Raw genomic sequence first — 26,723 nt, 5'->3', positions numbered from 1 at the left:
GATATATTTTGTAGATAGATGGTATGCGGCTACGGAGTATTGTGGGTATTTGTGAGTGGTATTTCTATGTGATGCTGCCATTGATAGGATCAATATACGTAACTTATACAGTATAGAAGCCCCAAATCCAGTTGACCCGATAAAGAAACAATTTGCTTCCTCTCCTTTCATTCTCCCTGTCTTACATTCCATCATTTTCTGTGATAAAACACCCCTCAAAGCTGCCACCACTATATGCCTCAAATATCTACACGATGAATCTTTCAACAAATAGGCAGTTTTAGATTGATCTTATTGATATCAGAAACTTTTAACTATACTTCAAATTCAGACGGGCTTGATGCAGCCTGAAGTAACCTACCTTCCAGTATCTTCCACTGATTTCCTTATGAGTTCGGCCACCTCTAACGATGGCCGTGTGACGCGTGCTGACCAGGCGTCGCGCGTATCCCTGTCGTTCGCAGAACACAAGGCTGTGGGCGCGGGGTAGATGATCAAGCCATTCGTTTTCATTCATTTCATCAACCTTTCTTCTTTTTTCATCTCTAGACGTGGAGTGTAAAACTTATCATCGGCCTTATATCCGTGGTAAGCAAGCGATAGGGGAGATTTAGCAAGAGCGATGAAGTTGAGTATGTTATCGAGAGCGTCAGGTAAGTCATTTTGGCATAGTATCTGTCGCTCTGTTAAACCTCTCTAGGGCCAGTGGAAGTTGGATTTCGTTGTGAGGGTTCCGGTTATGAGGTAAGCTCCATAGATCTCATTTCAAACACGTTGAAGGTGGCCCATTCTGATAGTCCGTTTTCTTTCGTCTTTAGGACTCTAGCCATTACCAGGTAGCTGCCCAGTTGAACAATAACGAGTCCGTTATCGATGAGATCGTCCATGCAATGAACAAGTTGAATATTAATCATGATGAAATGTCGGAGGTTGATGATTTCATGGATGTGGATGTTACGGATGAAGAGCCCCAATCTGACCATGATGGAGATATCGGTATAGATTCTGTTCGAGATGCCAAAGAGAACGGCCAAGGACCGGAGAAGAAGGCTATTTTTCATGTCCATACCAAGAACACGGCAGACGGTATTGAATTTAATTTCAGCATCCTACCTAGCAAAGGATTCCAGGAATTACCTGAAGGTTTTACCGTATTCCTCCTAAATGGATTCATGGCTTCTCGAGGATGAGAAATGTGTAGGGATTAGACTTCCTATTTCACTTATGGGTTGCAATTATGGAAGAAGGGATCGAGAAGGATCAATGGGATCTTTGGAAGAGCTGAGGAGCGTTGCTCCGTCTTTTATGAATACCTTTTCTTTTCTTTTCTTTTCTTTTCTTTGTTTTTTTTCGTCTGGTGTTTCTGTTGTTGTCTCTTATGCTGTGTTTCACTTTTCTATTCATTTACAGGTGACTCAACCTGTGGGGAAATCTGGGGAGAAAAACATTGAAGGATGGTAAGGGGGTCAGAAAAAAAGTCCCTAGTTTTTATTTGGATTGTTTTAGTCTCTTATGTGATATCTTTCGGGTTGTTGTTACTTTCATTTGCAATTCATTTGGTTCGTCTGGTGACTTTAAAGTAAAATTAATCATCACTTCAACTAATTACTGTCCTTGGAAAGCCAATGCACACAAGATAGTCTATTTTGAGCTATCTCACCTTACATCATGTTGAATCGATTTAGAAAAGAATCACCGCAAGATGACTTCACCTTTCCAGAATATTTAAACTTGATAGAATACCTATTTACAGAGCAATCAACTGATAGAAATAATCCATAAATAACAAAAAATAAAAAGGTTTCTCGGTACAGACACTTCATCTATATCAGGGCACTGAACCCAGGTAGCTTCCTGGTCAGGTACAGGCTGAAATTCATGCCAAACTAGAAAGACTCCCATTCTCATATTCTTGAATCTTGCCAGAGTTATTGGGTGAATACAACTTGTGATATATGATATCACCAGAGCGCGTAAATCCTCAAACAACCAGATAAATATGGAAATACAATAGAGCAACCTTGCTATCGTTCCCCATCCTCCAAACCGTTGATGATCAGATGGACCCGATCAAGAGTAGACTGCGCTCTCTCAGCCTTATTAAACAACGCGTCCCTGATTTCCGGAAACTGTGCGCCTTCAGGAACATTGCCCTCGTCCGCGTGAAAGGCACGAAAATCACTGGTGATATTTCCCACTTCCTCATTCATCATTTGTTTACGGGTTTCGTGCATTTCATGGACGAAAGGCAGGCGGTCGGCTTCGAGGTCTGTAATCACCTGTGTGAAAATATCGGAGGTGGTGACGTGAACATGCATATGTCTCTTTCGTCTGACATCAGATCCACTACCTAGTAAGAGGTGAGTTATTGAAAAGCCAGGAAGTATATAGAATGGCTTGTTCTTGTACATACCGGATTCACCGTTGCATCGCCCGTATACAGGCCGCATTTGGCGCGCTATATACGAACTATCGTGGCCGTAGAGGGCATCCCGGATCATTTTGCTGGCATGTACTTAGTATAGAATAATCCGGGTGTACCTTATGGTGAATACCTCAGTCCTTCCAGCAGGCTTTCCAAAGACCGCTGAATATTAACCATGATTGTAGCCTCCCAGGCGCCCATATTGTCGATCAGGTTTCCAAGTGCTATCGGGGCAAGTGCAAGCTGGTCTAGAAAAGTCAGTCACACCGTTTCTATACGCTTGGTGAGATTGTTGTGGATACCGTTCAATCGCTCAACAGCCTCTCGGAATGTTCTTCTCACAATACCGCGCAGGGAATGGGCCTGCACGCGAACCCAGGCCTTTGTGGACTCCCACTCTTGCTCAATGTCATTCCTCATGGCTTCTAATAATTCATCATTCCAACAGCGATACCCAGCAGCCTGTGTTGAATGGGTACCGTAACGTCGACAGAAGGCAGCATAGGTGGTATGGTGCAACTGCATCCAATCAATCCCCCTATCTTATACGCGAATGGAAAAGGAATCTTACCCCCGCCCAGTCTTGGCTTGCTTCTACTGCACTGTTCTTCCATCTAATACGCCGTTCCTCTGTCACAGTGGATAGTTTAATCATCATGGTTCAGTCCCAGTCCATGTCATATTCACTCACGGGTTGTATGGGAAATGTTATCGTTGAACTGCTCTTCAAATCGTTGCCGGAAAGTTCGAAACTCCGAGCCGGGTAGAAGAAACCGCTGGCTCATGTTAGTGGGCCAGTTTTCTTTGATGAATGCTATAGTCTATACTTCTCGAAACATGCTCTCGATCTCTTGAAGCGATTGCTGAAGAGCCCTCGCTCTCTCCGCATCAACCTGGTCTGAGCCAGCAAGAGCCCATTGTCTTATCGATCCCACAAGAGCTGGGACGCGATGCTGGAGGAAAGTCGCCGTGAACCGGAACTGAGCTTCGGCGGGAACAAGCTGGCAATATCTACGGAGCTGGCGGATGCCACTGAGCTCGATGTAAGTATCTGCGTCTCTCAAGCCGCTCTCCCGGTGTTTCGAATACAGTTTATTGCTGACGCAAAACACTCGGACACCCTTATGATCTCGTGTTAGTTTGTCTGTCACCTTCCGGTTTCGGGATTCGATCAAGAATCGGTCAAGTCTAAGATGTATTAGCATAAACATGCTCTGATTGTTAACGCGGCACATAGGATAGGGTTAGGACCGACTCGAGCTCTGCATTTGCCACATTTTCCCTGGATATATCTATCTTAGCAATCCTAGTTTAGATTCAGTATCCTCCGAGAGAAACTCACGATAGTTGCAGGAGTTCATTCCCACCGACTGTCCCTCTTCGCAGTCTCCCAAGCCTTTTATTAAGACTTTTGACCCTGTTCTGCAGGGTTTCAATCTGGGCCGCAAGATCTCTATGTGTGCGTATCATTTCGTTGGGTTCTACCTCCTGGACCCGGTTAATAAGTTTCATATAAACATGCTCGCAGCTGACGCACTTCAGAACGTGTACAGACTATCCGAAAAGGTTGATCTTTATGACATCGCCTTTTGGTCTCTTGGATGCTCTGGTCTGTGATGCATCTGGAGATGGTTGTCACAAGAAACACCTCGTCGCAGGAGTGCTTCAGGTATCTTTCCGTTGCCCGGACTCTGGCAAAATTCAAATCTCGGAATCCTATGCGGAAAGGTCAGGAGAGAGGGTTTGTAGAATGCAGTGAGACAAACCAGGTAGATCGGCCAGTACCAATCCCGTCCTCAGAATGGGCGATCGAAGATATACCCTGACGAACCAGTTAGAACTGATATTCTAGATACCTATAGTCGATATCAAGGGGGGCGATACTTGATCAGTTTGATAAATGGCCAGATTGCCACTTCACCTTCCTCATGGGGGTCCATTGTTAGCATATCAAGATGGGTTCGGCACTCCTCCAGACTCATAGGGCTTATGCTGTACGACAGGGCTGTCCCTCCGGGCCGACGCCTGAATGAACTAGCTGACCATTGGTGTAGCCTGTCCAGGATGTTCGGCAGAGCACCATTATTTTCGTTTGCCAGAAACTCCACCGTCAGCTCCGGCTGGTCTCGAAACATGGAGCTCAACGAGCTCCATGCTCTGGTTGATAGGTCTCGAACACGCTGCTGCTCCTCTGGGGTTGTCACTTCACGGAATGAGTCAGTGTGATACATTCTAAACGACTGGAGAAGTTCTTCGAGCAGCTCCTTGACCTCATCGGTGTTCATGTAATCAACCTCGATGGTATACCGATTTGGATGCAGCGCATCGACATTTCGAAACTCAGTGACAACAGAGGTACAGGCCGCACCATCACCGCTCTTGGATCCGAGTTACCAGAGATGAGTGTTTGATATTTCACTCAAGATAGTGATGGAGAACTTACCGATCGGGCCAGGTCAATATCAAGTAAGGAATTGATCAGTCTGCTCTTCCCAACGCCCGAGTCCCCAATAAACCCTACCGTTCGGGTTTCCGGACATTCAAGCTCATCCAGCGCGCGAACCTTCTCGTACAGACTGGCCAGATTAGAGCTGGGATCATTGGCGAGAGGGCATTGCCTCATTTCTTGGCGAAAACCGGTCAAATGTTGCTTTACCTCCCCCAGAGCTGCTTGCAGGTCGGCATTGTATATTTTTGCCCGGGGCAATCGTTCGTGCCGCACATCATACAGCGACGACTCGTCACTGTCCGATCCATCGCTATCAACATCACTCATGGCATCATTGTCTTGTGACGAGCCATCCCCAAATGCGCGAGAAGAATGCCGCGCAGCAGGCTCAGGTGTGGCATCGAACATCGCTCTATAGGTTGATGGAAATGGAGACGCAGCTGGTGACAACGCCATACTCTCAGCTGGGTTATTAGATCGCGGTGTAGCAGGGGTTCCAGGCAAAAGACGGGGACTGTTTTCCAATTCCAAAGCCTGCAAGATTCTCTCGAGGTTTGAGCCAGGGTCACCATCGTCTGCGTCGGACTCTGACGGCGTCCGCACGCCTCTTGTGGACGAGGCTGTATCGTTGTCGACCACTTCCACAGACGGAACAGGAGGGCTGAAGCTGGATTCTGGCGAGTAGGAGCTGCGAAACGTGAAGGTGAAGGGGAAGGGTTGTTCTTGTCGCATATCTACTTAGAGGTGATAACTATTCTATTGCTTCTTAGTGGAGGAGAAAAAAAGAAAGGAAGTCTAGTGACACGTGGAGGGGGTTTAAATAAAAAACCACTGTGCCATCATGCAGTGCAATGCACTCCTCTATCTATGTGGGGGCCATTATCCTATGGTGCTAACAGGCCTGCTTGGTAATGAAACATTAATCCTTGTCAGATCGTCCGTTTGACTTCCAACCAACATTAAGTCTGGCTTTGTCTAGGGCTAATAGGTCTATGTTCCCCAGACTGAACACCTTGAATCTATTGTCAACATCAAAAGGTTTGTTGTATATATAGAAACTGACTTCCAACAATTGATAGTAGAAACTTCAATTGACCATGAATATTTTCGCCCATGTGTTTGCGCTGTCTGCGAGGCTGTGGGCGCTAAAGCTGCAGGGGGGCTGCAAGTTGACTGCGCCGCTGGAAATGGACCGTTCGTACTTTGCACTTTGAGTGATCCCGGCCAATATCACCTTTACCCCTCCATATCCCAGCCATCCCGCCCTAGGCCTTGGTAGAAAGCAGAGACGGCTCTGTGGTGGATACTAAATTTGACCTTGTGTATAGGAGCAGCACCAATCCTATCTATCTCCTAACCGCCAACTCTGCTAGTTCACAGCCCCTGTGATGTTGCCATACTGGTGGAGAAGAACAGAAGATAGTCTTCTATTACAGGTTGGACACGCTCATTTTACAATGAAGGAGAGTATATATTAAGTATAGGAATGGAGTATTTAAATGAATCTCCAGGGGGGATAACATGAAATTCCTTTCTAGTCTTATTGGACCAAGAACTTTATATATATATATATAGTGAGTACCTTGTCTAACCTGGATATTTTTTACTTCCTATTACATCTCTTTATTTAAGGATTCAACCTCTCTAATATAAGCCGGTGTCTCCACTGCAATGAACTATTAACAAAATCCATTTTCTGTAACTAAACCTCATGATATCACATTTACCAAACATGTGACAACCTCGCGATAGCCACGTGCCTGGCTGACGAACCGCCATGTTTGGTTTGTTTGTTTCTTTACTAGCTGTCTCAAGTCAGCAGACGCTTTCAGTACTCACATAATAAATCCATACGTGACAAGCCTCGGATTAATGGATGTGTTTGTCAGGAATCATCCTGTGAGATATACCGGATACCACTCATTTGTTCAATTAGGGTCCTCAATTCAGTTCCATTCTGATTATATCATGTTTATATACATCGAATTGACAACAAAATTATCGTTGCCCATCAGTGGCAGGGTTTAAACACAGGGCACTGATTCATCAACGGGGCATTATAAACATTTAAAATCTCATATTTAACCAGATTAGTTAGTCTCCCCCCCAACAACAAAAAAAAAAAAAAAAAAAAATCAACGCTGTATGCTCCATTTTAATCTTGACATGTAAATTCTGTCTCTGTCATGCTTGCATCTCATATAATGGATGCAAGGCCTTCAGTCATTATCCTCCCCTTCTTCTGATCCATCCTCGGTCTCGATATTGGCAAAGGCAGAGGCGATATTGATCTGTTCTGAGGCGAGGACCCGTTGCTCTTGACTATTACCCCACCGCGCCTCATACTTCATATTATACCCGTCAATGATCATAACCAGCTGGTATTCTACTCGGTAGTGTAGTTGCCCGTGCGTACCTTCCGGCATGATGGGTTGGATGTGGCCATCTGTGCGCAGGAATGTCATGTCTACTACGATCTTGCCAGCCTCTTTAGCCCCTGGTGGTCATTTAAAGTCAGAAAGGACACTGTGTAACTAACGGGAGCAATTGCAGACTGCGAATCCCACCTTTATTATTCTTATGGCCCTTCCTGTAATGGCTCTCGCGGCGTTTGTCAGAGACGAACAGTTTCTCCTCGCAAATAAACCTTTGGTTTGGCTGGGCGGAAAAGGTGAAGATTGAAGTTATAGTATGTTCGGAAAATGGAGGGACTTGGTCACCCTACAGCCGTGCATTCGTGAATTCCGGTCAGCACAGCATTATATCCTCCATTCTGATAGAGGGCACTGACCTTCTTGACGATCCAGAATATAGTGTTTTTGACATATAGGTCCCCGTCATTGGGGTCCACCTTTAATGGTTTGCTATGTTTGTGAGCGTCGATCATTTCGGGAGCCCATGGTTCGGTGCGTTGAAAACCGTAGCTGGACTGGATGACTCTTGTAGGCCCGTCCTCTCTATTCAAAGCGCGGAGAACCCCGCCAAAGGCGACTGCAGTCTCGCTGTTGATGGTTAGTTAGCCTTGTTCAATTATTTCGAGGCATAGTCCACCCTGGGCTAAGGATAGTTGAACTCACGGCATTTCTTGACATAGGAGGTCGATTAGATGACCGGTCTCCCGAGATCGCTTGTGTAAATGCTTCTTCAGGTAACGATTGAGGGAGGGTGAGGCGGAAAACCCGCCAATCAGTAAGACTTTCTGATATGTGTATCAGCGCCGACGAGATGGAAAAAGGGATATAAGCATCGAGATACCTTGACGAGAATCCCCTGCCTATCTGCCAATTCGATTTGGCGGAGCATCAGGTCTAAAATTCCTTTCAAAAGATCACCGAAGATGTACCGAAGGTCACCACTATACATATATTAGTTCATGCTGCTATCCAGTAGGATGAGGCTTTACCGGTCCAGGTTCAAACGCCAAGGGTCGAACTTTTTCTCCTCATTCGACTGCAAGCCATGGATGAAGAAGCTGGTGCCCTGAAAGTTGGGGTTCATGATGTCGAAAGCTCGCTTGTCACTTTCAAACTGATTGACTAGGGCCCCGATGATGCCCTCGATCGTGATGCCTTTCTGTCCACCTCCTGTGTCAACGTTCAGGTACGTTTCTCCCTCCAACCGTTGGCGCAGCAGTTGTTCGAATCTTTCATTGAGAAAGCTGGATCCGCATAAAACACCTGCAGACTAGATGAGCATGACCACTACATTGGGGCATCACATACCCTCTGGTCTCACAGCCTCTCTTTCCATCCGCAAGGGCTCAGTGTCTTTTAATTTGTAGGTAACAGCATCGACTGTTCCCCCCCCGGCATCCAGAATCAGTATCGTATCGCCAACCTACTTTTGTCAGAGCGCATGGACTACGGTTGCAGATAGATATACCTGGATGTCTTGTTGTTTCGATGTCAAAACACGAGCAGCGGCAGCCTCTGGTTCCGACACAATGTAGAGGTTTTCCACGCTGTGCGAAAGGACTTTGCCAAAACCGGATCGACAGCTGGCCTCCCGGAGAGCACTTTCCATCCTGCGACATGCGCGTCGTTTCCAAGCCACGGGCACGCAAAGGACAAACTCGACCGAGTCGCCGTTCTTGAAACCGCGAAGTCGACAGAGCTCGTCCTTGGTGTGCTTGAGCAGGAGGATCAAATAGTCCACAATGAAGTCGGTTCCGCTCCGGATCGTCCCTCGTTTCTGAAGGTCCAGCACAACCTCGTGCAGCTCTTTCCGGAGGTGCCGGGTGTACTCGCTCTTGTCCAACAGCAGCTTGGAGCGAGTGACCCGCTGGAACCTCTTTCGATCGGCGTCGGGGTCTTTGAAATGCTTTTGCACCCCGTACCCCCAGTAGTCCGGGCCCTGGTACGCCGGGCCGGTTTCATTGGTATCACCCGCCATTTCATCCGTGAGGTCTGGCCCAGCATGCTCCTCGTCCTCATTGTTGGATTCGAGAACCCGCCGACTTCTCAATTTGAAGCAGGATCGGCTGCCTTGAATTGGTTTGGGTTTTAGGTTGGGTTTGAAGTAGCAACTTTCTGTCGGGACTTCCGCTCGGTGGCCCCAAACTCCGTTTTCACAGCCGGGATAGTTGGAGATACACGCGATGTCGTCCAGTTCGACCTGTGCCTTTTTCCCACCGGGCCGAAGGACGGTATACGCAACTGACGAGAAGGTGGTTCCGAAGTCGACTGCCACGATGAAATGGTTGGGTTGTCTGTCGTTGTCGAGGTCCATCGACTCTGACGACGGCGGTCTTGGGCTCGTTGGTGGTGTCTCGGATTCATCCATAATATCATCATCGAAGAAATCATTCGAGTAGGCCCTGTCCATCGAGTAGGCCCTAACGAAGTTGTGATGCATACTGGGATTGACTTTGTCGATTTTATTCCAATATTGCTTATGCTTGATCCTATCAAAACCAAAAGTACGGAGGACAGTAGACGAACAGAATATTAAACTGTTTCTCTCCCTGATCAGCCTTGCCTTCCACCTATCAAGGCAACAAGGACTTTGTCGCGAGGCTGTGCTATTCCCATCATGTCTAGCAGGGGTTGGCTGCAGTAGTGCCGGGCAACAGCGGCCCCTCCCCTGCAACGATTGGTGCTGATGTGCCCTTTTGCCAGGAGATCCAGGAACTAAGCCTTAGCATCTGTATCTACCGCCCAAATAGGCAATGACCTGCTGGCAAGTGATTTGAAGGACTTTTGCGGCGCAGCAGCCTTTCGCGGCGCAAGTTTCCCACAAGAACCCAACCAAGGCCGGATAACAACGCGTCTACTCAACACCTGTAGAGCTCACCGCAACATGGCACGAGAGAAAATCGCCCAGACAGAGAGAGCCGAATGGAAACCCCGGGAAGAAAAGGAACTCCTCGCTTGGCTAGACTACAACGTGCAGAGACACGGCTACAACTCCTTTACCGAGTCCGTCTCAGGACATCTCCGTCGAGAGTGCAATGTGCACTACTCGACGGAGCAGTGTACAAGAAAGTTATACTGGTTCTGGAAGCATTTCGGAAACGATGAAGCGAAAAAGGTGTCTGCTTTGCACCAACGGGGATCAAAGTGTCTCGGGTACCTCCCCCAGGAAACAAAGGATTTCGTTTTTGGGAGATTGATTCAGCTTGGCGACCGTGAATTCAATTCCGTGCGACGCTTGAGGAGCGCTTCTCAAATCAGCGATACGGCTGCTTCGAGCAATGTTCGCGGCCAATCGTCGAGGTTGCCAGTGCCCTCTATTGTCATTCCATGCAAGAAGACCCTCGACGTAGAGTCGGACACGAGGATTCGGAAAAGGCAACGATTTCTCCGTCAGGTAGTCGTCGACTCGCAGAGATATGCTCAGAACGTGCTAGTACTAATTGTCACAGAGATACCATTCTTCGAGGGGTGACTCCGAAGATTCCACCTCGGAAGCAATGAACGACTGTTCTTCTATTTCCGCTCAAGAGAACGCAGCCGCCAGTAATGATGAAGATGACCCTTCTGGCGCAGGCATTGAAGCGGATGCTATGATCATGGTTCCTGCGCCTTCCGGTACAGAAGATGTCAATAGTAAGGGAGGAACGGAGCCAATCCCAACTCCAACCATTGAAATGGAAAGTCTCCCCGAGCTGGAAGCATTGAAAAAGCAAGTGCAGCAGATGAGCAAGCTGCAGAGCGAAAGCGATTTGCGTATAGAATTTTTGAGTTCGCGCCTTCGACTGGCTGACGATCGCCACAGAGAAGATCAAGCACGACTTGACTGCGTCAAAAGGACGGAGATGGCCGGGGGCGGGCCTGACGACCGGCTTGAGGCCCAGGAAAAGAAAATCGCGATACTTCAAGAGAGACTCATCAAAGCCAGAGACCTTGGCCGGTTTACTCGGCTCACGTCTCCTGAAGAAATCCGGTCATGGAAACCACAGCAAATCCGCGAGACAATGGATTCAGTCGGCTACTGGATGAAGCAGCTACTGTTTGGTCATAAAAACATTCATGTTTTTGACCCTCGCAATATCAACATAGATGAAGGCCTCGCAGCGCTTGTAAGAAGGAGTCTCGGGATGGGCCCACAGACACCAGTGACAGTGAACACTGTACCTATTCCTTTATCAAAGCTAAGCCTACAGGCAATCATCCGTGCTCTTACTGCAGCTGCCATCTGTGAATGGGTCTTCGAGGAAGATCTTCATGAGTCCGTAATAACGGGATCAATCTTGCTAGATGAATACAGAGCTCATCTTAGAACAAGAGGTTGTCATCCTAACCCCATTTCCTTTCTACGAACCCAACGTTTCGGGTGGATTAGCTGACAAGAACAAGATGGACGAACCGCCCTCCGGAATCTAGATTTTGCCGCCCACCAGTCCCTTTTGAACGGAGCATTATTCCAGGACCATGTACTCCCTCGGCGGGCTGAGAGGCTCGCCTGCCGACTATCAAAAGTCCTCTGCCCATTGTTTACAGACGAGAAGGGCAAAGTGAGAGACCAAATGGTAGCATGCGGTACTCCGTCCATTGACCTCTTCGCTACATGGGGGGCGGACGAGAAGACCTGGAAGGCCACAAGAGATAAAATCATCCAAATATTCCATCGGGCATTGAACATCAAATGTCAGTTCGTAACTCGCAGTTATCGATTTGAAGCGGTTCTCCATCCCCCTCAAACACGCTTCGAGCCGGAGCAGATGAAGGCAGAGACAATACAGGGCGGCGTGTTGCAGGCTGATGGCTCTTCCATGCAGCAAAACTTGGAGGTTAGGCTCTGTTTACTACCGGCTCTCTATGCTTTACGGCATGACTCTACGCAGGTGGTGTATCGAAACTTCGTTCAGCGTGATGCTCATGAGAGGCGGGATTCAGAGCAGCTCACGAAAGCAGTTGTGGCTGTGGAACCGGCATAAAGAAATACTATATATCCGACGTTGTCTATATACCATATTACATACCAGAGGTTTTACATTTCCCACGGCGAATCCTCAGATAATCTCCCGGACAAAATTTCTATCCAACGCAGAATCCCAATCTGATCAACATCTGACAAAGGATGACCGTCGTTCCCCCTTTCAGCTCCCGTGACGTAGATATTCTGTGCGGCGCAGACCTCGGACAACCTTTGACCTAGCCGAGGAAGGTCTGTCAAGGGCACGTCATCTAGTATCATAAGACAGAAGGCAGGAGAGTCCGCGCTCCACGACAAAGGCTTTTTGATGAGCACCGCGCCCGTCCGGTCCATTTTCCGCGTTGGCACCGAGCAGCGTTTAAGTTCGGCGGGGGCGGCGAAGCCGTCTGAGACTGTCTCTTGTTTTGAAGAGGTAGGGTTTGACGTTTGCTTGTATGTTAGCTTCTTTTCGAGGTCGAAGAGGGGGCTATTTTCATTTTCATTTAGAGGCTGGAAGACCACGGAGGGGGGATTGGTCCCCGCTGGCGAGGGCGAGGGCTCTGTGGCTAGACGGAGATACGCGGCTGAAAGGGCACCGGCAAGGGAGGCACTGCCCGAGAAGCAGCGTAGGGCACGCAGGTTTTCAGTCTCGAGGGTGATGCTGGGCATGAGGCCCGGACTCAGATATGATGGCCTACCATGATGTCCGGCCATCTGCATCAGCGCCAAAACGGCAAATCGAGAAGCCGCAATACAGTGGATTTCCCGGATGATCTGCCAGTCTTCTCGGAGGTAGGTGTGGAAAAGCACCCTGGCACGAACGGGGAAGTCGCCAAGCGCCGTCGGCTTGTGAGCTCGCCCTGTCCACGCTGTCTCTAGTTGGTAGACTGCGTTCATGGTCACTGTGATACTTTGGTCGTCGTCGAGTAGCTCGAGCAAGTCCTCACAGGTCGTGGGTGGCCCTGGCTCTGACCTGCTCAGCGATTCCAGGATTTTGATAATCTGTGATGGATCTTCTGGGATCGAGAGGATGTGGAATGAGAACAGAATCAGGTTTGAGTGGCGGATCGTAGCATGTTGTTTCCACGGCACCGGATTACCTTCCGCCTGGGAGAATTGCAAGCAACGATAATCCCCCTCGCAGAGGGCTTTATCGGAGCTTCCATCAGATTCTTCATATGGGAGGCTATAGGGATTAGTGAGGATGGAACCTAAGGAAGGATCAAGAGACAAGCTATGCGTTCGTCTGGTGATGGAGTTGAGATTCCGCGCCGTGGAATCATCAGGCTGCGATGTGGAGAGCGCCATGTTAGTGAAATCGAAGCTGTCCCGGTAAGCAGATGCAGGCGTCTCATCGCGCAGGATATCATCACGGCCGCTAAGACAGCGGAGGATGTTTGGCCGGAAGATATCTCGCGCCCAGTCACATATATAATCGGCTATCAGCAGCAGTTGGAGTGTACTATCCAATGACAGCATGCAGCCATGCCATATGTCGATGATTCTCTGCAGTGTAGTTAGCAGATATCAATAGTGTTTTTTCCCCTCTTCTTTGATAAACATACGTATTTGGCCCCATCAACAATGCATGCATAGACTCGCCATTCATCGCCTTGGTTCGCCATAAACCACACCAGCGGACTTATCGGGACATTGCGCACTGTCTGCAAATCCAGTTGCAGCTTGAGCAGCGTTCTGATGGGAAATGCGCTCTGCCTTTCCACGGACTGGAACCCCGGGCTGCCTTTCTCCGACTTGGCTTCGATGATGAGGAATGGGTACGACAGGTGGCCGTCCTTGAAGGGGCTGTGTCGCAGTACCTCGGGGTCCGGTAGAAGTTGTTTGAGAACTCGGGTATGCTCTAGACCGAATATTCGATCTGGCTGTCGCTCTCTAACGCCTCGTTGCGATAAGAGTTGGTCTTCTGGGTGATGCAAGACAGTGGTCTGTAATCGATCGGAAAACAAGAGACCAGAACCTGGATCAAGGCTGTCTCGCGAGTGTCAGGTACATTTCATTGAGTAAAGAGATAGATAATTACATATCGGCTGCCATCCTTTCATCAGTACTGCAGATGCAGGGTTCTCGTATCGCGCGTCTTCTCCGCAGGTATTCGCTCGCCGTCGCCCAGTCCGTTGGCGTGGCCTGGAAATCCGCCTCCCAGAAGCGCTTGCGACAGGTGCGACTGAAATTGTAACCAGCAACTTTAGCCATTCCAATGCACCACTTACTACGTCTTGGTTAATCTCACCACACGACTTCAGCGTTGAATTGAGCGGTTACAAAACTCTCCGTGGACGACCTCCACGTCGCTTCGTTGACCATCTGCCGACGACACCGATATGCCTCATTGCGAAGCTCCCAGGCTCTTCGCTTGACCTGCGCGATGTTGGGCAAGACGGTCAATCGATCGGCGAGTCGCCCGTCCTTTCCGTAGTCGTCGTATGTTTCGCGTGCAATCTGGTGGATCTTCTCGAGATTCTCCCGGTATCTGGCCGGCCAGTCACGAGGGGGAATTGGGCCATCGAATGAGATGTTGTATTCCTCCATCAGGCGCAGCTGGTCTTCGGGTGAGAGTGTTTTCTTCTTCTCGCGGGGCGGCATTGCGAAATATGAAGCCACTGGGTGATTTCTCGTGTCTTGGTTGTGGGGTATAGAAAGGAGGGGCAAGAAATGCTAGACTGGCATGGGAGTGCTGTTTATATAGCCTGTTGTGATACACAGCCCCACATGTTTATCAGAGTGTCTGTCGGCCTGGGGGCGTGGAGATAAAGGCTGATTCAGCCTTGTTCAGCCACTAGTGATATAGACACTGGGGGGTTTGTAGACTGGGGATGAGAACTGTAATCTATCTTGCGACTGACAACTTACTTGCTCGTCTGTATCTAAGGTATACCATACTTAATATAGAAACTATAGGAAATATTATAGATCTCTTCTATTGCTATTTGGGACATTGATCGGATACTTTTGGTTTTGAACGTTGGCAAAGCTTTTTCAAAGTATTTTAATGATAGTTCCCTCGCCAGTCATTGCTACGTCGGTTAACTAAACACATATGTCTCTTGGATTTCAGGCCCTGGCATATTTAAGAATTGATTGAGCTATCAGTAATGTGAGGAGCAATCTCTCAGTAACCCAACAGTTGACGTAGCGGGCACCAGCCACTTTAGACCTTGAAGTAGCAGTAGTAAATTATACAGGTGCAGATCACCATGCTCTCTCTTCCCATCAACTTAGTCCAGCTCTGTCGCCCATTTGGAGTCTGTGAATGACATACGGATAAACCTCAGATCAATGGGTGTGTTTGCTATACGTGAGATATACCGGACACCACTTTCATTTGTCTAATTGAAGTCCTTAATTCAGTTCCATTCTGATTATATGCTTATATAAATACTTTGGATCTAAACACCTATCTATGAAATTTGCTACAATGGCTTAAGGGCCATATCATCGAGTGACTGTAGCACATCGTCTGGTGTACTTGTCTTTCTGAAGCTGTGTTTCCATGGTCAATGGAGTTGGTGGTCATTGAACTTGAGTTGGTAAGCTCTTCCAGATAGGTATGTACATTAGGAAAGTAAGTATCGACGCGACATGCGCATTGTAATTCGGTCAAGAAGCATAACTTAACATACAAATATCAAGTTATAGAAATTGTAGTATGATGTGAGCCCACGTTGCTGTAAAACAAAGAACAAGTAGATTTGCATGAAGATCGTCAGTAATACTCCTAGCACTAATGCCTTGAAGCGGTGTTTCCAACGAGGAATACAAGCATAAAATGATATCCTAATGCACGACTCAGTTAGGTGCATAAATATCCCCTGTAGGGAGTTTGTTGTAAGTATAGAGAAGTTCAACCAGATAGTTCCCCCAATAAGTACCCCAATAAGAATCAGGAAGAAAAGTATCGTGCAAATGTGTATGGATATATTTTTGACGCAGCGAGTACAGAAACTCCGTTCAGGGTGCGATGCAGCTTGACAGGCACGGTGTTGTAGCCATTTTACCTTGAACAGTTGAATTTGCCCAACCTCCGTCGTCGTTCGTCCTGCTACCAGGCCAGAACTAGTAGAGGAACTGTCGCAACAGCACATTATTCAGATCTGGGTGAGAACTTTGATTGGTAGCTTTTTCTCCATTCTGACGCAGCCTTATGAAAAGCGCGATTTTGCCAAGCATTTGTATTATATATGGATCTAGTTAATTTGGTACAAATAAAAGCACTCTATACACGAAGCAAAAACCATGTAGATAGGTGAAGGAATGCGAGAATTAGAAAGCCAGCAGCATCGATGCTCAAGTCATGCGCATTTATGTGCAACGGAAGCTCTCAGCCAGAGTGATATTGCCGCCAATGTATTCAATCTGGGAAGGATACGGGCACAGGTTACGGTGAAGACCATTTCCAAGCGATGGGTATTCCACGGGCAAGGTGTCCGGCGCGGTGCCATTTTCGACCCAGCGCTGGAGGGCCTTGATGACGGTGGTCGGCTGGCCGCCGAGGCCCCCGGCGCAGTGACCCAGACCCGGCGACTCGAAGAAGCGCCAGAAGTCTTCAATGTCGGGGAAGAGCGCCTGCGCCTTGTTGTAGAGGTATTCGGTACCCTTGGTGGGTATACTGGGATCGGCCTGTGCGCGGTGGGTTAGTCACGGTCGTCAAAGAAGAAGAACAGAGGAAAGAGACGTACCATGCCATGGTAGGTGAGGAGCTTGCCTCCAGCATTTTTGAAAGCATGCAAGTTCGCATCGTCTGCGTTCCAGGAGCTGCCATACTCTGAAGTGATGAGGTTGAAAAACTCCTGGTACTCCTCGTGGCTCATGCCGCTGGTGTTGAAGCTGACATTCCGAGCGACGAAGAGATTGAACCACTCATCCTTTACGGCGGTGGTCGATGAGCTGTTGTATCCTGGCTGAACACCAAAGGTACTGCCAATGTCAGACCCTGGGTTGTATCCATACCAGAGCTGGCGGCCATCAGTGGCGTGCGCGCCTGACCAGGCGGCATCAGCGATGAGCGCGGCGCCCTGACTGAGCGCAATCGTGCGGTTCAAGGAGTCACAGGTAAAGGTTTTGTTCACAGCAGTGTAGGGGTCGTAGTTACAGGCAGTCATGTTGGAGATGAGCCCATCCACCACACCATCCAGGGGATCACAGTGGCTGATGGCCTCGCTGGTCAGGAAGTCCAGTTCACAGACCAGCGGGTTGACATTGTGCCAGACGCGCATCAAGAGGGGATAGTAGAGCGAGGAGGTAAACTTGGTGAAGGATTGGGCCGGGGCTGAGGCGGCAATGCCGTCGTATGCAGTGGGATAGCGCTCGGCGATCATCATGCCCTGCCGGCCACCCTGCGAGCAACCGCTCCAGTACGAGTACTCGGGGCCACGGCCGTAGAAGCTGTTCACCAGGCTTTTCCCAATGATGGCTTGGTCATTGTAGGCACGGGATCCAAAGTTTTCCACCGCCACCCAATCAACATTTCCCGGGCTGGTGAGTGCCCATTCCTCGGGTCCTGTCGTGTCCTTACCCAGTCCAGCATCGGTCGTGGTCGTGGCAAAGCCCTCCCCCAATGCGCCTCCCATGAAGAACTCGGACAGCACAAACCGGCCAGCAGCCCATCCGCCCCCTCCTGTGGCCTGCAGGCGGCCGTTCCAGTTCGCCGGCTCGGGAAGCCAGGTCTCGACGGTGATGTTATCCTCGTAGCCGGGATGGGTGTACTTCACGGTGATGTTGCAGAACTTGGCATTGTCTAGGCCAACAGTGCCTCCGTTGTAGTTGAAGCTGTACGGGATGTAGTCGGTGTAATTGGTGACCCAAGTCGCCGAAAGAGAAAGAATGTCAGCTCCGTACAAGGCCGGGGTCTGAATGGCCGCCGGCGAGCAAATTGAAAAGTTCGTCATGGCCACTAAAATGAGAGCCAAAGATATGAGAAGAAAGGGAGGAATGAAGTGAGTGTTGAAAAATTCTCAGGGTTTGAGTGATCCTTTTATACCTCAATTTTCTGGCCGAGAGTACAGTACATACCATTCTTTTTTGTTAATATAGATGACGGACTATTCCCAAATTGGAAGTTCGGATTCGGGTTTGGCATTGCCCCATTTAAGGCTGAACAGGGCCCCACTTGGGGTGTTCTGGAAAACAAACTAGCACTACAGGACCCGAGGAATTAGATATGCCTTCACACCTGTGATTAGATATTTTTACGTGGGGCTCGGGGATATGTCGGTGTTGGATCCCCCTATACTGACGGTATCGTCCTGGCTTACAGAGAGGAGTACTCAAAACGAGTATTATTCAAGAAGAAAATTTGGATTGACCCATAATAAAGACTAATATAATTCTTAGTTTTGCAGTCAAATTGAGGGCATTATAACCCTACCAGAAGACATCTCACTTCTATCACTTAGTTGTGTAATGGAGTTGAAAGCAGCTCTGCTTCTTCATCTCTATCTACTTCTTCATCGCTTTCCACATCATTCATCCAGTTGTGTAGTGACTGCCAGTCTGTCTCTGCTGTCTCTGCTAGCAAACTTTCTGCTTGATATATGGTCTCAGATTCAACAGTACCCTCAACATCATCGCTAATTGGCGCAGCACTCCCTTTACTTACTTTCAGCGCTTTATCTTCTTTAAGTGCCTCTTGCTGACTCCCCTATGATTTAATAATAGGTAAGAAGGGAAAAGGGTCCATTTCTTTTATTAGTAGTAATAACACATAACCTAAGTAGGTAAAGGGTGAGTAGAAGAAAAAGATACAACAGCATATAGATAGTGGTGAGGGTGCATCAGCTAACCTAGGCGCCAGTCTTAGAATCGCTCTCTCTATATAAGGTAGGTTGCCATATCACCATCCTAATTTTCATTATCCACAGCCCACTGATTTTTTAGTATATTAATTTCAACAATGATATCAGTGCTATGCTATACATACAGAATGAAGATGTAGCCAAGTGTTGACTATGAAAGAGCGCTAGACTAAATAGATATCTGGACATCCCTAGTAGCCTATACTAGTCATTTCATCAAGTTATTAGATACCTGAGAATTATACAAGAATCTGACTGGGGAGTTACAAAATAACGCACTCCCTACAGAGCCTAAACAATAATCCAAACATGCAAACCCAAGCTGTATTTTGATGTACTATTATGCCGCTTGTAAAAATACAACCATGCAAAACTAATGACACCATCAAACATATCAACACACTTCAAAATGTCATGAAACCTAGAGTCCTGGCACTGTAAAATCATTATTCAAAGGTAACCTATAAGGGAAACCACCATTGCAACTGAGCCACCAGCCTCTGTATTGCATTTGAAATGGCACTTTTTATAACCTCAATGTCTTAACAATAAAGCATCCAGAGGCGATATAATCCAAAATATATCTTGATATAGCAGTATGCTCATTTTCTTGAGCTTTATTGGAGTACCTGATTCTGCTGTGGTATATAGTACAGCCCTTTGAATCTCCAGTAGAGTCCGACAAAAAAGTTTTCGAAAAACCTAGAAAAAAGGATATTCAGTACTGTAAGTGATAGCCAAGGTATTTATCTACTATTTGAACATAATACGTATTGGTAGTTGAGATATTAAGGTTATAAAAGTGTCATTTTGTATGCAATACACAGGCTGGCAGCTCAATTGCAATGACGGTTCACTTACTTAGAGGTCACGTTATGGTGGTCAAAGATGTTTTAGGCAGAGACTCTCAACAGCGCCCACCTGTGAGATTACTTAAGTAATGATATGCAATACTGTGGGGACTTCTGCCTAAACTGTAGTACCAATGTAGATCACTGCTGTGAAAGGTCTGATTAAATTTCAGCTATTGACTCCCCTCTAAATCTAGGACAACCTGTCGCGGCGTATGGCCAGTGACTCCACAGGCCGTTGAGAAGGTAAAGTGGTGACTTTGCTTTGTCCTAATAGCGTTCTTTTATACGAGCCAGGATCATGATACCGCAAAGCTTCTAGCTCGTTCTCAATCGCTGATGGCGGGTAACGCAAGGGATTGGGGCCCTGTTGAGTGATTCAGAAATTCTTTTACTGGTAATATCGCCAGTCGAGACTGTTCTTCATATAATTCACAGACCTTGCCTGTGCTTGCTGAATATTGCGAAGTATGGGAGGGTCTGAAGATCAAAATAACGATGATCATCAAACTGACTAACTTGATTAGATTTGACCTCGTATTTCATTAATAATATGACGGCCGAATCCTATACAAAAGGACGTCTTCCCTATCCCATTGATTCATCCTCGCATTCACACTTCTCAAGAACATTGACCATGGCACCTCCTGAAATCCATTCAACCTTCTCCGTCACTTCGGGCGGCCTCTGCTTTGGAAACCTCACCGAAATCTGTAAAGGGGCATCCACCACGATCCAAGCATTTCCCAACGTCAGACCGAAAGTCAGCGGAACCGTCAAAGCCCACAAGATCGAGTACAATGTGGCAGCGGAAAACGGAACCTGGAATGTCTACCAGCTAATCGACCGGGAACTACGCTGCATTTCCGGATGGTTTGTCTGCCATTCTACCATCGTCGATGACCCTGGCCAGGAAATGAACAAGATTCTCCGAGTTTCCGGCTCCCCCTACGAAGCAGAAAGTGGAAGCAAGATGAACAACGACAAAACAGCTGCAGAGGGAATCTTTGTCATTAATCGATATGATTGGATCAGAAATTTCGATAACATTGACATCAATGATCCCAATGATGATAAAAACGATTCCCCGTCTCAAGAACACCCCTTTGAGACGAGCATGTATGGAAGCGCGGCCGGCCTCGTCGACTACGGCCAGGCCAAATCCCAAGTGGACGCATGGCGAGCACAGAACCCTCAACCAGCTAGAGATGCCATCGTCGCCGACGGCGGAATCTGGATGATCATTCCGCACGGTGAGTACCATTTCAGTCGCTTTGGATTTAATGAAGCCCACACCGCGGCTCGGTCTTTTCTCTTCTTCACAACAAACACATATTTCACCCAAACTTCGTTCCGCGGCGAAGATCAGGAAACATTCCGTAAGAAAGAATCCCACGAGGAATGTTTTGCCAGACGTCTCCGTGAGGGATACGACTTTTCTGGGATTGAAGAGCTGAATGAACGATGTGGTCCTCTTCCTCAGGAGGAGGTTAACGCGGGGATTCTGCGGTTGTTTCCTTTACGACCTCCTGAGGAGGGGTGGCTGGGTCCATATAACAAGAGAGAACACTTGTTTATTCCTGAGGAGTATGTGTTTTTGCTCCATCAGCGGCCGGTTGTGCATTACCCGCCATCGCTGAGGGAGTACGTGCGAACTGATCGGCCGGCGTGGGGAGTGCGGTTTGTCGAGCAATGGGAGGAGCAGGTTTACGATCTTATCAATGAAATGACTCTAAGCTATCTGGAGAGGGTTGTTTTGGGAGTTCTCCGCCCCCGGATGACATTGTCAGCGGGATTGGAGTCATCAACTGCAAATGCAGCTGCGTCGTTTGCGGTGGCTCTGTTCCCCCGTCACCAGGATCAAAAGCGCAGGGGGACAAATGATTTTATGCTGTATGAATACTTTCTGCATGCGTCTCCGATGGAGGGGTTTGAGGTTGCGGGAGTGGTGGAAAGGATAGTAGCGTTTTTCAATTCGCGGCTAGGGAGGGATGAAACCAAGGTGGGAGAAGGGGAAAAAGAGATAATGGAGAAGTTAGCTGGTGTGATGATTCTTTTAGTGATGTTCTTGCTGGATTTCTCCGGTCAGTGTGCCCGGACCTGTCATCGGGATGCAATCGTGCCGTCGGATGTTCGCGTGGTGTCAGCGGGCGACGATGGGATGTTCAAAATGTTCCAGTACTCGAGGGTGTTCTGGGCAGGCCGACCCAATTAGATTTTCTCATGGTCAGATTTTTCTTTCTCCCTCTGAGATATATGTACATTTCAACTGTGTGACCAACCCAAAGCAGATTGGCAAGATCTTTATAGTCCTTCGATGAGAGCGACTCAAAAAAGCCTGTTCGGGACAGGGGGCGTTTCGACATGGGACCGTGCTAGATGCAGCGGTTTTTTTTTTTTTTTTTTTTTTTTTTTTGAAAAGAATAGTCTCTGGATATTTCTTTAAAGGCATATGAAGTTTGCATATCAAGCGAGAATTCCACCGTCTAAGCCCATGTTTGGTGGAATTAATAGCCGGATTGTTTATGGCTGGATCAGACATAATTATGTCAACTGTTGTTGTGATGACAGTTACCAAGTAAATACATAAGTAGGTGTTGGATTTGGCATTCCAAAATACTCGTGGGAAGGGTCAAACCTCATCCACTTCTGGGGACTAGATTGTAAATATACTTCTACCTTCATCTGTGGCGATTGAAACTGCAGTGTCAGATTTATCGACGGAAATTACCAGTAGCATCTTTTGCTGCATCCATGTTTAGCATTTTCGTATTTGGTGAATTGGATACAACTGAAATCATGGTCCATCTTCCTTTAAAGGTTCACGATCCTTTATTTTTCAGTTATCCTCCCTGTCGAGACTAAGAAAGTTCATGACCTGATAAAGTCGACCAGATCTTTGTTGACTTGGTCAACATTGATGTTGTGAATAGCGTGAGAGCCTCCTTTGTAAACCTTCAAAGTGCCTTGAGGCAGCAGTTTTGCTGACTTGAGTCCGGATGCCTCGATAGGAACAACCTGGTCATCATCCCCATGCAGAACCAGCACCGGAATATCGATCTTCTTCAGATCTTCCGTGAAATCCGTTTCCGAGAAATCCTTAATCGAGTCGTACGCGGACTTGAAGCTGGTGTTCATCCCCTGCTGCCACCAGCTACGGATTTGCCCTTCGCTTTTCTGTGCATCGGGCCGATTGAATCCAAAGAACGGCCCACTAGGAACATCCAAGAAAAACTGCGCGCGGTCCTTCCGCATGGCCTCTCGGAAAGAATCGAAAACAGACTTATCAGTCCCCTCGGTGTTGGCACTGGTCTTTACCATCAGAGGGGGCACGGCACCGACCAGAACGGCCTTCTTGAAACGGCTTGTGCCATGTTTTCCTAGGTAGTGGGTAACCTCTCCTCCGCCGTGCGAGTGGCCAACCATCACTGCATCTTTGATCTTCAGGTGGGCAAAAAGCTCCTCGAGGTCATCGACAAAGGTATCCATGTTGTTCCCGTGCCAGGTCTGAGTAGATCGACCATGACCACGTCGGTCGTGCGCAATCACACGGTATCCGTGATCAGCTAGAAACATCATTTGATTTTCCCAATTGTCACTGCTCAAGGGCCACCCGTGGGAGAAGGTGACCATGGCCCCTCCGCGGTTGCCCCAGTCCTTGTAGTAAAGCTCGGCTCCATCTCGAAGCTTCAAATATGGCATGATTGTTCGCAGAGGTGCTCGGATATATTGAGTATCTCAACTTCAAGACGTTCTTTGCAAAAGGGTATTGCAAAGGGATGTGCGAAGGGTCGTGTAAGTTGGTTTGTTTACAGCCGTAATATAGTCAGCTCAAGTAAGTCATGACGTCATTCCGCCAGTGCTGAGAAGAAGTGAGGTTGTTCATTACCCATGCCACCGTTCCATTCAACCCTCTCTCTATCTTCAACTACGGATGTTCTGTTACCGGTTTGTTGCATGGATTGTAAGGATGAAATAATGATGTAAGTGATCTGCTTAACCGTGTAACCTACTCGCCAATTGGCCCAATCCTTTTATTAGTGGGAATTCGGATTAGCCATATTTTCCTTTTCCTTTACGTTTCTACTTGTCTTTTTTCAGCATTGTGAAAGGAAATGCTGTCTCCCAATATATCATCTTACTCAGAGCCATCAGCATACCGGGTGTCGGAATTACCCCAGCCGCGTCTCATCGACACGAAAGATGTGATCATCAAAGTGTATGCGGCTAGCATCAATCCAATTGACGTCAAAAGAGCCGCTGGGGCTCTAAAACTTGCGGTAAAGGATCCGTGAGTATAGTCGATTTTAATTGCTCTCATTGGTATTGACCAAATCAGCTTGATAGGAAGAATAAAAGAATCTTAGATAACCTTAGATGATAGATAAGATAGCCTTAGGTACTCTGTCTATTTATATATTTATTGACATGGGTAGTGCTAAGAGTCTTAACCCACCTTAGTACTATTATCCTTACCTAGATTAGCCTAGTCACCCCACTCACCTATAATATTTTATATTAGGTTCACCTATTTATCCAGATAACCTATACTCACCCTAAGGGATCAATCATGCTGCTTTTGACTACTAAGGCTTAGGGAACTATTCATCGCCTTTATTCCTGTGGCTTAAGTACGGCTGAGCGGACGGGAAGCCCTGTTTTCTACACCCTGTGGTTGTATGTACTAGACAATGAAAAATGATGAAATATATAGAAACATCACCATAGATAGTAGCATTGGTCGTCTATCACCATACTATATATTTTCAAACCCCCGACACGTGATGGATCATCATTAGTATGACAAGCATATTCCAACTGATCTCTCCTTTCTTATCTTTCCATTTCATTAAAAAGAAAACACTATACTAATAAAAAAAGTCATTAATTTTGACAGAGAACCATGCCAGGTTATCAACACAAAGGCATGGATTGGCGAGATCGTTATAATCCTTCGATGGGAGCGACTCAATACAGTCTGTTCGGGATGGGACTGTGCTAGATGCAGCAGTCTATTTGAAAAGAAGTTGCTCATGCTGTTCTGCGGCAAAGGCCCAATAGAGCTGGAAAACTGTTCAAGGTGCTCTAGATATCTGGTAGGATTGCCTTGCGAGTCACTTTCGCCAAGCTGTTCTGTCCTTGTTACTAGGCAAAGTCCTCATCAAGAGCAGGGTGAGCCATCTAAGGAAACAACAGCTCCGTAGAAGTGCAACAGCAGAAGAAAGGAGAAGGATAGAGACAAGGACTGCGTGAACGGAAACGTCTTGTACTTGCAGCGGGGAATTACTCCCTTGGCTGTGATGTATAAAGCTTTTCAAGACCTTCTTTCTGGCTCCGTGGTGGGTTTTGTCTAGAGTCATAAACCCGAGCTACTCTATTGCGAGTCAGTGCATGTCGAAGGGCCACTCACAATGAGGACTCGCATACAGATCTTTTTTTTTTAAGAGCAAGGGTACTAGTAGTGCTTTTAGTAGAGGTGGGATTAAGCGCCAAACACGACCCACAGTTGACTGCGCCACGGGGTTGGCTTTTAATATCTTTTGAGAATGGCCCCGTTCTCCACATGTACAGGGTTCATAGGATGATCGCCATTTCCCCTCTTGACGGTGCCGCTTTTCTGGAGATACCTTAAGATACCACCCCCCGTCAGATCTGATCCCTCAGCAGATATTCATACAACATGGCCGGAAAACTCCTCAACCTCCAACAAGCCATCGCCATCCACCCACAACACGTCCCATCCGAAGCCACCACCATATACATCAAACATCACAGCAGAAGCGCATCCCGAGGCGACTTCACCGTCTCAACATGTCCCCACAAACTCACCACCCCAGAAACCAAACTCTTCTCCATGGCTAGTATTCTCGCATCCTGGCGCCAGCGTCGTTCTGTCCGCGATGCCTCTGATCAGCCACTTTACGATCTACGACGCGAAGCGACGGGAGTCACATGGAGTGCGTATCTACCAGGTCAGGAAGAACACCCCGTCGTCACGATTGCGCCGCGGTTGTCGTGGTTGAAGGACAAAATGGACGTGTATGTCAAGAACGCGGCGGGCGATGGACAGGAAGTCCTGCTGGAAGTGCGAGGGCAGGATGTGTGGAAGATTATGACTCATGTGTTTGTCGATGGGGCCTTGGTGATGGTTATTCGGAGATTGGATTTTATGTCTGCGTATATCCCTGTGAAGGGGTTTGAGTGGAAGATAGAAGTGGCGGGGGGGTTGGACCTTTCACTAGTAAGTCAAGTTCATGGAAGATAGATATTGTCTCTGATACGTGCTAGGTACTATTGATTATCTCTGTCATGGCGGATATCATGTATTACAGCAGTCCCGAGTCGTCGTACAAGGGCAGCAATCAGCAGGACAACTAAAAGAGATTATGCCAATACATATTCTTGAGCTTGGTAGGCAGCTCATAAACACCACCAAGTGTACTATCTAGACTGTCTCTATCGGCATGAATTGATTTTTATGATTTGCCAACATATGACCCCTGCGCCCCTGGGTACCGATACAACGGACTACAATGTATCAGCAAAGACACCATCATCTGCCCACCCTTTCTGGTTCTCCGTAATAACGTATGCTTGCACGTCAACGACCCAAGTGTCCACCCGGAACCTCCTTTAACAGAAAAGAGTGCGTCGGAAACAAACCTTCCTGTCCGCCGAGCAGAGAATTCAACGGTGAATCTTGCTCCGCTATCAAAGCCTCCTTCTGTCCCTTGGAACTGTGTAAGATGGTAGATGGTGTGTAGCGGAAGAACCTTCCGCCCGCCCCAGACCCAGTGGAACAGATATGTAAGTTGACATCGGCCCCGGAC

General features: G+C 47.6%; 10 protein-coding genes across 10 annotated transcripts; 4 read left to right on the top strand and 6 right to left on the bottom strand.

The window, feature by feature from the left end:
- The first annotated feature begins 700 nt into the window (after positions 1-700).
- Positions 701-1,571, top strand: ASPWEDRAFT_42970 (uncharacterized protein). The gene is made up of 3 exons (XM_040835920.1): positions 701-744; positions 819-836; positions 991-1,571. The coding sequence occupies exon 3, from the start codon at positions 1,165-1,167 to the stop codon at positions 1,459-1,461; it is 297 nt and encodes a 98-aa protein (XP_040686616.1). The 5' UTR covers positions 701-744; positions 819-836; positions 991-1,164; the 3' UTR covers positions 1,462-1,571.
- Positions 1,572-1,695: 124 nt separating this feature from the next.
- On the bottom strand, positions 1,696-5,626 carry ASPWEDRAFT_42968 (uncharacterized protein). The gene is made up of 13 exons (XM_040835919.1): positions 4,869-5,626; positions 4,310-4,803; positions 4,192-4,247; positions 3,963-4,141; positions 3,768-3,913; positions 3,681-3,707; positions 3,253-3,613; positions 3,117-3,201; positions 2,997-3,055; positions 2,728-2,944; positions 2,556-2,673; positions 2,414-2,505; positions 1,696-2,350 (listed from the first exon to the last, which is right to left on the bottom strand). The coding sequence occupies exons 1-13, from the start codon at positions 5,604-5,606 to the stop codon at positions 2,025-2,027; spliced, it is 2,898 nt and encodes a 965-aa protein (XP_040686615.1). The 5' UTR covers positions 5,607-5,626; the 3' UTR covers positions 1,696-2,024.
- Positions 5,627-6,702: 1,076 nt separating this feature from the next.
- ASPWEDRAFT_42965 (Hsp70 family protein) lies at positions 6,703-9,747 on the bottom strand. The gene is made up of 8 exons (XM_040835918.1): positions 8,757-9,747; positions 8,597-8,711; positions 8,278-8,551; positions 8,130-8,229; positions 7,952-8,073; positions 7,666-7,876; positions 7,442-7,595; positions 6,703-7,371 (listed from the first exon to the last, which is right to left on the bottom strand). Exons 1-8 carry the CDS (start codon positions 9,726-9,728, stop codon positions 7,094-7,096), a joined length of 2,226 nt encoding a protein of 741 aa, XP_040686614.1. The 5' UTR covers positions 9,729-9,747; the 3' UTR covers positions 6,703-7,093.
- Positions 9,748-10,172: 425 nt separating this feature from the next.
- ASPWEDRAFT_174367 (uncharacterized protein) lies at positions 10,173-12,252 on the top strand (the record flags this gene model as incomplete). Its single annotated transcript, XM_040831217.1, has 4 exons — positions 10,173-10,682; positions 10,738-11,394; positions 11,479-11,512; positions 11,672-12,252. 4 exons carry the CDS (start codon positions 10,173-10,175, stop codon positions 12,250-12,252), a joined length of 1,782 nt encoding a protein of 593 aa, XP_040686613.1.
- On the bottom strand, positions 11,882-14,462 carry ASPWEDRAFT_42963 (uncharacterized protein). Its single transcript, XM_040835917.1, has 3 exons — positions 14,272-14,462; positions 13,796-14,219; positions 11,882-13,736 (listed from the first exon to the last, which is right to left on the bottom strand). Exons 1-3 carry the CDS (start codon positions 14,442-14,444, stop codon positions 12,306-12,308), a joined length of 2,028 nt encoding a protein of 675 aa, XP_040686612.1. The 5' UTR covers positions 14,445-14,462; the 3' UTR covers positions 11,882-12,305.
- ASPWEDRAFT_598165 (uncharacterized protein) lies at positions 14,229-14,883 on the bottom strand. The gene has a single exon (XM_040838474.1). It carries the CDS (start codon positions 14,832-14,834, stop codon positions 14,478-14,480), a length of 357 nt encoding a protein of 118 aa, XP_040686611.1. The 5' UTR covers positions 14,835-14,883; the 3' UTR covers positions 14,229-14,477.
- Positions 14,884-16,550: 1,667 nt separating this feature from the next.
- On the bottom strand, positions 16,551-18,136 carry ASPWEDRAFT_115712 (putative feruloyl esterase; the record flags this gene model as incomplete). Its single annotated transcript, XM_040828604.1, has 2 exons — positions 16,551-16,868; positions 16,928-18,136. 2 exons carry the CDS (start codon positions 18,134-18,136, stop codon positions 16,551-16,553), a joined length of 1,527 nt encoding a protein of 508 aa, XP_040686610.1.
- A 2,354-nt stretch (positions 18,137-20,490) lies between these two features.
- ASPWEDRAFT_42961 (uncharacterized protein) lies at positions 20,491-22,188 on the top strand. The gene has a single exon (XM_040835916.1). The coding sequence runs from the start codon at positions 20,531-20,533 to the stop codon at positions 22,106-22,108; it is 1,578 nt and encodes a 525-aa protein (XP_040686609.1). The 5' UTR covers positions 20,491-20,530; the 3' UTR covers positions 22,109-22,188.
- A 170-nt stretch (positions 22,189-22,358) lies between these two features.
- ASPWEDRAFT_42960 (alpha/beta fold hydrolase) lies at positions 22,359-23,658 on the bottom strand. Its single transcript, XM_040835915.1, has one exon. It carries the CDS (start codon positions 23,593-23,595, stop codon positions 22,765-22,767), a length of 831 nt encoding a protein of 276 aa, XP_040686608.1. The 5' UTR covers positions 23,596-23,658; the 3' UTR covers positions 22,359-22,764.
- A 1,915-nt stretch (positions 23,659-25,573) lies between these two features.
- On the top strand, positions 25,574-26,271 carry ASPWEDRAFT_174362 (uncharacterized protein; the record flags this gene model as incomplete). Its single annotated transcript, XM_040831216.1, has 2 exons — positions 25,574-26,134; positions 26,182-26,271. 2 exons carry the CDS (start codon positions 25,574-25,576, stop codon positions 26,269-26,271), a joined length of 651 nt encoding a protein of 216 aa, XP_040686607.1.
- Between the last annotated feature and the right edge of the window lie 452 nt (positions 26,272-26,723).

Source organism: Aspergillus wentii (genome assembly GCF_001890725.1).
Source record: "Aspergillus wentii DTO 134E9 unplaced genomic scaffold ASPWEscaffold_6, whole genome shotgun sequence".
Classification (NCBI taxonomy): domain Eukaryota; kingdom Fungi; phylum Ascomycota; class Eurotiomycetes; order Eurotiales; family Aspergillaceae; genus Aspergillus; species Aspergillus wentii.
Note: the sequence above shows the minus strand (reverse complement) of the source record. Positions and strands in the feature narration are given on the sequence as shown.